Raw genomic sequence first — 12,039 nt, 5'->3', positions numbered from 1 at the left:
TTTGTTGTTGCTTGTTGCTGTCATTGTTTTAAAGCTGTTAAAACACCAAAACATGTCTCTGACTCGGCATAATTCTGTGGGCAGAGCGCGGCACAGATTTTATTTGACTTTTACTTGTGCAAGCGATCCGCCATAGGCAAACATCTATGAGAGCCCCAAGGGATGTTGTGAGTGAGTTCAGTGGAGATTACATGATCTCTCGCTCTCACTCTATCTCTGTCCCTCTCTCTCTCACACACACACACACAGTCTCTTTCTGCTTTTCTGCAACCGATCCCGCCTAGGATCTACGTCAATCTAAGAGATGATCGAGAAATCTATCTATCTCTCTCTCTCTCTCTCTCTCTCATATATTTTCCATAGGCAAGCAACATCAGTCAGTCAATCAGTTAGTCATTTACACACTCAACCACTTCGATTTATTTAGTCAGTCACTAAAACTCAGAATTAGCCAACCATCAATCGACTCTCAATCATTCAATCAATCATCACTTAAATGCACAAATTCTTTCGTCATTCAATCAATTAATCATTTACTTCCGCACTCAGCCATCAATTACTCAGATTTAAATCAATCAAACATCAATCAGTCAGCCAATTATTCATTCAATCAATTGCCCGCCAAGAAGCACAAAGTCTTTTGCCATTCAATCAGCCATTTCCTCACTCACTCAGCTATCAATCATTTAGACTTGGAAACAGTCAACCATCAGTCAGTCAATCATTCACTTAGTCAATCAATTGCCCACCAAGAAGCACAAAGTCTTTTGCCATTCAATCATCCATTTACTAGCTCACTCAGCCATCAATTACTCAGACTTGGAAACAATCAACCATCAATCGGTCAATCACTCACTTAGTCAATCAATTGCCCACCAAAAAGCACAAATTCTTTCGATTAATTTTGATTTCAATTTCGAAATTTCAGCCTTAACTAGGCACACAGAAAGTTGAACTCTGAGTTTCTGGCATTGCCATAAACCTCAAAGTTGTTCGCTGCAAGAAAGTTGGGCTAGCCATTATTTGGCCCCAAGAAGCAGAGAGAACCAAATTTGCCAGCCATGGCTATGAAAAGTTGCTACGATTTTTGTGGGCAACGCAGCCGGCCGCATAAAAGGGGAAATTAATTGATTCCCAGCCATGTTGGCAAGCGATTAAATTGAAATAAAAAAAAGTTACACTTAAATCATTGTGGGCGGACGAGGGCGTGGAGGCGGAGTGGCAGCAGGAATTGAGAGCAGAGCGGAGACGGGCCAAAGAAAATAAAGGTAGACTGAAGCCAAGTCGATTTGTTTGTCATGGGCCAGACAGTTGTGCGAGTCATTCGATTAGATTAGACAACCAAAAATCATTCAGCGCATTTGTCTGCCAGAGACGAATTTCCCAAAGCAGCCCACAAAAAGAAACTTAATTTGTTAATGAACTCAGGTAACTGAACAAACTTTTGCTATGACTAAATGCAGCTAACTAAAGGGAAACCCGTTTTTGTATGCATATTAATAGTAAATAAAATTTGTTTGCAGTGCACTGAGAAATCTTTATGGAAAGCATAAGAAAGTAAGAGCATAGCTGAAAGGGACAACTAAGAAACGAAATGCTTGAGCAGTTATAGAATCTACTCTAGAATTTGAATGGATTTGTTTTCAGCTAAAGCTTACTTAAGCTTAATTTTATTAAAACTGAAGTTAAATCAATAATTGAAAGAATTATAATCTGTAAAAGCAAATAGAGCTAATTTGCAATTGAGTATCTCTTGATGGCTGTCTCGATTGAGTGATTGTCTGAGTCTCTTAGCGAGCAAGCAGCTTACACTCACACTCTAAGAAAATACTCAGAGAGTAGCCGATTGCATCGGCTCTTCAATGAGTTCGTTAGCGATCGGCTAGAAATCGTGCTTCGTTATTTATCTGTTTCGCTCTGGTTGAGTGGAGTGCAGCAAAAGCTCATTGTGTGTATGCATTGGTATGCGTGCAAAGGCAGGCTAAACATAGCAGTTGCGTACGTGTAATGAGTGTGTATGCATGTGTGCCTGTGATTGCATTGTGTCTTTGAGTTATTGTTGTATTTGCTCATTCACTGAGCCTCGTTATGCGAACGTCAATCGTGTCGCTACCCAAACGAAGTTCGTCACACGAATAGTTCCACTCAATGCGCTCAACACAAAGCAAAGACGAAAAGAACCGAAGTCTTCTGCTTTGAGCCAGAGCGAGAGAGTATAATTTTCGCGATCAGAGCGTAAGGATGAAACGGTTAACAGTTATTTGCGAGCTTTGCTCTCTAATGATAATACATGCCTGTTCGCTCTCTCTCTCTCTCTCTCTCTCTCTCTCTCTCTCTCTCTCTCTCTCTCTCTCTCTCTCTTGCATCGTCTTACTCAGTTGGTGTTCGTTCTTTTTTAGAGTACATGAATGTACATACATATATGCAAACATACATACATACATGGTAGCGCTTTTGTGAATGAAGACTAAAGTGAACATAAATTCATTTAAAGCTAAACAAAACATCTTGGTAGCTCAACATGCTATATATACTAAGAGTTTGGTATAAAATATATATTAATATATGCATGTAAGTATATATAAAAATATACCAAAATCTCTTCGCTGCTGCTGCTGTCGATTCAATTATATCAGATTCTTTTTCTCTCGTCTCGTATAAAAATTGTATACAAAGATATCATAAATAATGATTGCAAATAATGTGACCCTAACATATACATGCATAGATGTGCGAGAGAGAGAGAGAGAGACAGGGACAGAGCGTGATAGGAGGAGAGTGAGAGTGACAGGGAGAGTGCAAATATAAAAAGCTAAACAGAAATTGCTCGCTTTATGCCACACATCAGAGGCTCTAAGTCACGCTCCCACTCACCCCACCACCCACCACCCACTCCTTCTCTCTCACTCTCTCTCTGCCCCAGTCATAAATAAAGACAATAAATATGATGATAATTAAGTGCGTCGCACATTCTCTCAATTTAGCCTTATTAACCCAAAAAAAAAAAAAAAAAAAAAAAAAAAAAAAAACGAAGAGGAAAAACTGAGCAAAATGAGAAAAAAGAAATGACACAGATATTAATTTCCCACACGAAGGGCCCACAGTCACGATATATGTATATACAAACATATATATGTATATACATATGATGGTCCTGCCAGCAGAGCTCTGCAAGGCAATGCCAGCACCAACAACAACAACAACAACAACAACAGCAGCAGTGAGCAGAAAGGAGACGAGCTCCCTTTCTGGGCATAAAGCCTAAACGTAAACGAGTAAATTGGCAGATTTTAGCAGTAAACACAAAAAGTGGGCAACACACACACCCACACACACAGGCAGAGTGGGCCCAGATGTATGTGTGTGTGTGTGTGTGCGTATATGAGATATGAAAATATAAAGAAAAATGTCAACAATCTATTGACAGCTGAGACTGTAACTGATTGTGCGGCAGTTGTGGCATTAAAGCAAAGCAGGGCACGTCGCAAACAAAGCCATAAGCACACGACAGACACACACACACACATACGGAAAGACACCAGCAAACACACACACACTCACGCACACACATGTATACAATGCTTGTAATTTTGATGTCAATAATTTTGCAGTACATACTCTTAGGGGTGACAAATATTATTGCCTGGTCTACATGTGTGCGTGTGTGTGTGTGTATGTGTGTGTGGCTCCTCTGTGCCTGCAACAGCTACTCCAACAACAACAACAACAATCGGCAATTGACAGACCCCATCTTCAACAATGAAATAAGCCGAAAATGCTGCAAAATTTATAACAAATAAAAAACAATTATATTGAACAAGTGGGCGAACGGTGGAGGGGGATCCAAAGAAAAGCCCCACACACACTTTTGACATTTATTTATGTGCCCATTAAAGCAGTTGCTGCTCCCATACAAGCAGCGCCCATAATTAGGTAGATAACTTCAAAAAAATATAAAGCAGTTAGAGGAAATATGGGAGCTGTGATTACCATATAACAATTACAATATATTATACAACATTATAGGACATATAATAAGGGTTGTTTCAGCACAAGTCAGATGCAGGAACTACCAGGACTATATATATATATATATACAGTAGAATCCGGTTATAGCGACACTCAAGGGACCGTCGATTTTACGTCGCTATACCCGGAGGACGCTTTAACCAGAAAGAGTAAACAATATTTTTTTTTTTTTTTCATTTTTTTTTACGGTTGCCATGTTCGTAATAGCTTTTACTATAAAACAATTTAAACTTTTAATCAAAGCAACCATTTTTTATAAACTTATTTCAATAACATGGTTTTGAAACATTTTTGTGACGTCGGCATTGTACTTTGTCTCTCTCCCTCTCTCTGTCTTAGTAGCATTTGTGGCGTTGCTACGCACACAAGCAAGGGTACTGATCCCTGATCAATACATACATGTATACATTACTAACAGAGTCTTTTTATGCTGAAATTTGTTGTCATTATTTCGGGATTTTTTGTTATCACGTCGTAATAACCGGTGATTGACTCAAAAATATGAAAAAAATCGTCGGCATAAGCGGATTGTCGTTAAAAGTGAAGACGTACTAAGCAGAGGCTCTTTCATATATTTTTGTATGGGGACCAACCAAGACATCGAATTTTCGTCGACATAACCGGTTAGACGCTTTGAGCGGAGTCGTTATAACCGGATTCTACTGTATATACATATATAAACTATAGTGTAAAAAGGCAAGCAAAATATTCGAGACTTTTGTGTAATCAACTTGAACTTCAAGTTCTACAGAGAAGCAGAAGGCGAGAGGGAGAGAGAGAAGAGACGGAGAGAACGGGCATTATCGATTTCAGATCAAGTGCAATCTAATGGAAAATATACTGAATTGATAACTAGTAAGAACTACAGGACCCCCTTCGATCTGAGTTTTTTAATATACTTCAAAGCTAGTATAACAGAATGTTTAATTCAGTTTTATAAAACAAATAAATAAATACAACAAAAATTAATAAAAATAAACGACAAAAATATCCGACAGCACGCATCATTTACACCAACACCGCCTCTGCACTACGCGAGATTCAAGTAAACCCAAATCGCGAATCTCAGCAGTAGAAAATAGTCATAGTTATCTGATAATTTCAACCCACTGGCAATGGCAATCGTAATTCTTAGAATGGCCCTCAATAAATTTGAATGTGTGTGTGTATGAGTGTACATGTATAGGACAAACTCGTACGTTTGGCACTGCTTGCCAAGGCTTTTCACAACTGACCAAACACTTAACTTATTAACTTCTGTGTTACTTAATGGATAGCAATGAAATTTTCAGCATATGATCTATGTATTCCAAACATAAATGTGGCCTTTTAATAAATTTCAAAACTCTTTCTCAAACAGACTGAAATTGCAATTGAAATTGGATATGATCCGACATTAGACCCGTATTCAAAATATAAGAAAAATCATATTGTATAAAATACTCAAAGAAATAAATGCAAAATTTGTAGACTCTAGCTTTAAAGATGTATGATATATAATTTATTAGGTTAAGGTTGATAACGGGAACTATACAATTTCCAGTCTCTAGCTCGACTCAAGCTCTGAGATAGACGGACGGGAGAATTGACGATTAAATCAACTCACGAGATATCAGACACGCCTCCTTCTGTCTCCTATATACACATCAATTAAGACCACTCAACCATAACTTTCCATTTTCAATAGGGTATACTAATGAAAGATATTATGCCCAGGCTCCAGCTCAGCATGGAGAAAGAAATGAAAACTGTCAATGGAGCTTGTTTACGGTGTTTGCTTCGATGTGGTAAACAAAGTGGCTGAGAGAGAGAGAGAGGGAGAGAGACAGACAGAGTGGTACGACGGAGAGCGAGACAGGCAACGACACCTATTTTAGCATAATGCCCATTGAGTCGGAGGTTGTGAAAAAACAATTAAAATAATGCTAAATATTGTGGTCAAATGACAGAAACATTGTCATTGACAGACGGACAAAAGGGAACCAAACTGCAACAGCAACAAGAAAGAATAAAAGAGAGAGAGAGAGAGGGAGGGAAAGAGAGGAAGTGAATGAGAAAAGGCCAATGGCTAAGCGAAGGCAAAATGAACCACAATTAAAAGCTCTGGGTCTAAACAGGGTCAAAACAAGGTACCGCTGCCAATGGAGCACAAATGGGGTCGTCCCTCAGCAGACGGGGGGAGGGGCAAGGGCGCTCTGCTGTTCTGGTAGTCTGTGTGTTCTCGAATAATGAGGAAAACCGCAAAAATTACACAAATGCAAAGGCAGAAAGGCATAGAAAGCGTGAGAGAGGGAGGGGAAGGGGGAAAGAGAGGGAGAGAGAAGGTATTGCTGCACTGTTTACATGTGCGTGTTGTGAGCCTTGTAGAAGGAAATGTGGTAACATGAATAATTTCATTTTAATTTCCACTTATGTAATTGCTTTTTAAATGATTTACAAAAAGGAGTGCAATACACACAGAGAGAGAGAGAGGGGAAGAGAGGGAGAGTGAAAGAGAGCGAGAGCGAGCGTGCACGTCATTTTAATACAAATGGTGTTTAAAAAAAAGCAAATGCTGTCAGCTTGAAGGCAGACCCATAACTGTGGGCTGTGGGGGCGTGGCACAGCTGAGCACTCAGCCTGATGCGTGAGATGTTTCCATTTCGTTTGCTGGCCTAGCTCAGTGCGTTTTGCGGGTTTCTGTCCCTCTTTCTCCCTCTCTCCCTCTGTCTACCGCTCCACATCACTCTCTCTCCCTCTCTCTCTCTCTCTCTCTCTCTCTGTCTGCTTGGCTGTCAGTTTGTTTTAGTAATCGACTTATTCATGGCCTACAAGCGTCTCGGTTGTGCAAGGCGCGCTTGTCGCTTGTCTAAGGCGTCGCAGGAGCAGGCAGCAGGAGGCGGGAGGCGGGAGGAGGAAGGTGGGGGGCGTTGCCACTGGTCGGTCACAGCTTGGCTTGCCAGTGATTGCGATTTCGCATTCGCTTTGTTTTCGTTTTCTGTTGTTGTTGTTGTTGTTGTTGTCGACTATACGAGCCAAAGACGAGGACTGCGATGTCAGGATCTGTCATTACCGTTATTTATGGGGGGCGCATTTTAAAACCCATCAAATGTGGGCGCAGGGATGGACGGGGATGAGGGGACGGAGGCGCGCCTATAGCCAAGCATCCCCAACAAAAATGCTCAACCTCATCAATGCGAGCCAGTAAAATGGTAACAAAAAAAAAAAAAAAAAAAAAACAAAAACAAAAAAAAAACTGAAAACATTTACATTGACAGCTGAGCCTGACCAAGCCGAGCCTTTTACTGTTGTTGTTTTTGTTGTTGTTGGTCTGGATAGCAGGGACATTCCCTTTTTGCAGAGTGGGCTGCATAATAAAAGTTGATCAAATTGCTTGTACTACACTGAGCCGAAAATCAAGCGACAACAAAAAAAAAATTTACGAAAATTGTTGAGGCTGAGTGTTAAAATTCGTTTGCAATCAAAAAAGAATTTTGAAATTTTGAAAAAGCTTTAAATTGATATTAAATAATATTAATGAAATCTAAAGAGCTAAGCCAATAAATTGGCCTAAAAATTATATGAAGTGATAAATTGATTTGATTGGATTATCTGATTATGCTGAAGACTAAATTTCGTGTTTTCTATTTATTTTAATTTTTTTTTTTTTAATATTTTGAAGTTTATATTTATATTTTTAGATCCTGAAACCCTTGAAACTGGGGGATCAGAGCATAATGTTTTTGTGAAAATGTTTTTTATAGACAGCCACAAGCTATATATAGATATATTCTTGATCATACATATCTGTGCTTGCTCATCCATTCGCCCGTTTGAACGCAGAGATCTCGTAAGCCAGAAATGTTAGAGACTTGAGTATTTTCATATATATTAGTGAATACCTAAGCAGTACGAGCTTATTATATTTTTCCAGTAACTCATCTCCTTTCTTTTTTATCGATAAAAATCGATAAAATTACTTTGTTTTTTAAGTGCCTTTTGTATACTGTTAGATCTGGAGAAAACCGGAGAATGCAAAGATTAGGTCATGCAACCAAAGTTGAAAGACAACTTTGGTAGCTGAGCAACAGAATTGGTGAAGTAGAGCTCCCCAAACCTCTTGACATATGCAAAGGGACTTTTTACTACTTAGTATTTCTTCTAGTACCATATGATATATGCATTGAAGCATTTTTGATTTAGTAGTATCAAAACGGAAACCGTGCAGAGCCGGGCAACTGCGCATAGATCTAATATATTTGTATTAACTTGTGAATCGTGAGAATTTCTGCGTGTGTGCGTGTGACTGTCAGTGTGTATGTGCGTGTGTGTGTGTGTGGCTCAGAAACTCGCATAGGAGTCCCAAGCGTTTGACTCGATTAAGCAGCACGAAACCAACAAAACCGAACCCTGAATTCCATATTCCGTATGCCGTATGCCATACGCCGTATGCCGTATGCCGTATGCCGTATGCCGTATGCCGTATGCCGAATTCCGAATTCCGAGCGGACGACCCATTGACCAAGTTAAAATATCCGCTATGTCCCCATGTAGCCTATATATACGTGTATGTATATATGTACGTGTGTATGTATGTGTATGTGTGTGTGTGTAGGTATGTATGTGTGTATGTGTGTATATATGTCTATATATTGTGCGGGCGGCTAGTCATGTCTTCATATATCTGCAAAAGGAAAACACACACACACACATACGTATAGAGAGAGAGAGAGTTGTGTGTGTGTGTGTGTGTGTTGGTTTTTGAGTTATGCAAACTATGGCAACTGTTTGCTGTAGCGTGTTTCATTTCCAGCAGCCACTTCAAATGCGGTTGGCAGCATTTGGGCCGCGGAATCAAGCGCCAAGAGACCTCATAAAAACGACTAACGGCACACAGCACACCAACACATATTAAAATGTGGCTTAATGGCACATACACACACACACACACACACACAGACGATGGAGTGGCAAAGGGTTCAAAGTTTGCCAAAAAAAAAAAAAAAGCGAAAAAAAAAACGAGGCAGACAAATGGGAAAAGCGGCGCGCGGAACAAGCAAATGTATTTCATTCCATTTGTTGTTGTTGTTGTTGTTGTTGCTGTTGCTGCTGTTGGCTTTTCTCTATTCTATATATTTTGTGAGACTGTGAGTGGAATCGGTGCCACGGTGCATGCAATGCGCTGATATGCTGCTCTATGCATCCACACGATTGCATAATTTGAATCGGCTTGGCCGCCTCCTTCGGCGACTCGTGGCAACTGGAAGTCGTTCCAAAAAAATTCGCACAGCTCTGGGCAGACCGCGACCCTCTCAAGAAATCGCACAGCCAACAACTGCAGCAGACAGAAGAGAGCAGAGGGCAGGGAGCAAAGCTGAGAGCAGGAGCTGGGAGCAGGAGCTGAGAGCAGGAGCTGGGAGCAGGATAGCCCAGGCTCAGTGGCTTCGCTGTTTGGCAGTGCAACTGGGCAACAGTTCATTAATCTATTTACAAGTTCACGCAGACAGTTCGCATAATCAATCAATAGAGGGCGCGTGGACAGTGGGCGTGGCATGGCGATGACTAATGGCAGCCATGTACCAGCTGTGAGCTGTGGCTACCACGCTGCGGCCCAGATTCTCTTTTTTTTCTGCGGTTGAGCTTGCTAAGGCCAGGCGGGCTGGTATCTGGCCGAAAGGCTAAAGCCATTGCATGCTTTTCCAAATGTTCAAAACAAATATCAATTACGAGATTTGGCAACAAATCTTGGCCTAGACTGGCAGGAATCTGCACGAATACGGCTAGAGTAACGCGCTTTGGCAAGAGTTGCGAGGGTTAAGATTTCTACATAATATATATAGATATAAAGATGTATAGAAATATAGATGTATAGATATGTAGATATATAGATATATAGAGATATAGATATATAGATATATAGATATATAGATATATAGATATATAGATATATAGATACATAGATATATAGATATATAGATATACAGATATATAGATATTTAGATGTATAGATATAGAGATATATGGATAAAGAACTATCTCAAAGAAAACTTTCAGACAGAGAAAATACTAGATAAGATAATAAAGGATAACAGCTGTATCAGATAAAATATTCCGTGAAAGAACTGTCAAGTTTCTATGATACAAGAGGAAGGAAACAAATAAGGAATGTGAAATGTGAATGAAATATCTTCAGAAAATCGTATACTAACTGTAATAAGAAGCAAAAACTTGATAAGAGAAAAGATATAGATTTTCTAGTTCAAATGTCTATAACAAAAAAAAAATATGTGACATTTGAAGCAAACGAAAGACTATATAAGGAAATTTCTGTACGAGATGACCATTTCTATGGTAATATATACAATATAAGTATAAGAAAGGGCGAACAAGCACAAAGGTTAGGAATATATTTTATATATAATACGGCAAATCAACATTCAAACATTCAGGAAAAGATTTCCAAGATAAAGAAAGCTCTATACATCAAGATGTCGAGGACCAGAATCTCGTAATATATTTATCATAGTTCGTCTCTTAATTTGTGTAAGTGAATAGAATAGTAAGAACTATTTATATAACTCGAAGAACTATGCGATATGGTAAGATTTCAACTAAGGAATAGAAAAAACAATCTAACATGGAATCTAAATAAGAATATCACATCTTCAAATTCCTTTTTATCCAGATGGTAATCTACATTTAACTACAGATAGTATACAAATTATACGACCTAAGTTCGCAACATCTTTACCTCCCACACTCGTCCGAATAACTTTCGAATGCCAAAAGTTATGTGAAATGTGACTTGAGATAGCTTTGCGCCCAAGTTGGTTGTGTTTTTATGGTACTTGGCTTGAAATGAAAATGATAGGCGATTGTTTGATGTCGAGTCGCTTTTGCGATATTTTATACATGCTCAGAGTCAAGTGTAGTAGTAGTAAATCATAAATTTTACAATTGATAGAAAACTATACAATTAATGGGGCACTAAACAGTTGAGTAACTGAAGGAACGGAAGCCGCGCCAGCTCCTAATGAGATGTCTGCCAAATCTGGGACATCGATTGAGTGAACGAATCAGTCGGCTGCCGGCGAGTGCTGTGGGTGGATGGTTCAGTTGGGGTGGGGGATGGGCTGGTTCTATGGGTGGGTCGAAATGTTGTGAAGTGCTGGCTGGGGATTGGTCAGCCAAACTTATTGCTGGCCAGTATTGGAGGTGGCCATAATGAGGGTCTTCGGCTGTGCTGGCGATTCCGTCCTGGCTCGGACGACAGTGCTTGAGTGGTCAGCTGGCTCCTCCACAATGCCGGCCGGCCGGCCTTGATGATGACAGCGGCACAGGCAGAGCTGCTGCTGCTTCTTTAGACGATTGCGTTGACGCACTTCGGGATGGCCGCAGCAGTTCTCGCACTCATCGTCCGAGGACGAGGAGCTCTCGCCAAATGCATGCGGCTTGCGGTAAATGCAGCAGCACTTTGATTTGCGACGATTCATGCCCTCGTTATCGATGACCCCCTCCTGGAACGTCACATGGCGGTCCGAGTCCAAGCACATCAACAGCAAATGGACTCCCGATACGCTGGGCCGCTCCTCAGCCATGGCAGTGCCAGTGAGGCCCGACGAGCCCGATGCAATCTCCAACCCATTCCCAATGATGTCCGAGCTGTCTCGCTCAATTCTAATCGGTTGCGATGGCTGCTCCTCCATGCTGCAAGAGTTGTTTTTTTTATTTTTTATTTTTAGTCAGTGGATGTGCGGGTGTATGTGTGTATGCAATATTCACTCACGCACCTGATAAAGTTCACTTTTTTGGAATTAGGACTGTGCTAGCTTCAGAGAAGAAAAAATTTGTAGGCTAATGTATAAGTGTAATTTGGATGAAATTTGATTAGCTTTGAGCTTAGGTGAACAAAAATCAACGTGAGTCTCAATGCAAAGCCAACTACATATATTCAGCTAGCCAAAGCTGGCTCCCAAACAGTTTGCTGACCTTTGCCATTGCCGTTGCCAAGCGGCGCTAGGCTAGGCTAAG

The 12,039-nt window shown here is 40.3% G+C and overlaps 2 protein-coding genes across 28 annotated transcripts in view; both read right to left on the bottom strand.

Annotated features, from left to right (window-relative positions):
• Positions 1-12,039, bottom strand: part of shakB (Innexin family member shaking B) — a 202,736-nt gene that overhangs the window by 122,474 nt on the left and 68,223 nt on the right. The window lies entirely within an intron of this gene.
• I-3 (Inhibitor-3) lies at positions 10,884-11,969 on the bottom strand. Its single transcript, XM_018014533.2, has 2 exons — positions 11,799-11,969; positions 10,884-11,715 (listed from the first exon to the last, which is right to left on the bottom strand). Exon 2 carries the CDS (start codon positions 11,712-11,714, stop codon positions 11,202-11,204), a length of 513 nt encoding a protein of 170 aa, XP_017870022.1. The 5' UTR covers position 11,715; positions 11,799-11,969; the 3' UTR covers positions 10,884-11,201.

Source organism: Drosophila arizonae, chromosome X (genome assembly GCF_054131065.1).
Source record: "Drosophila arizonae isolate 15081-1271.41 chromosome X, UAZ_ARI_1.0, whole genome shotgun sequence".
NCBI lineage: Eukaryota > Metazoa > Arthropoda > Insecta > Diptera > Drosophilidae > Drosophila > Drosophila arizonae.
The sequence above is the reverse complement of the archived record's forward strand: the minus strand, read 5'-3'. Positions and strand labels throughout refer to the sequence as shown.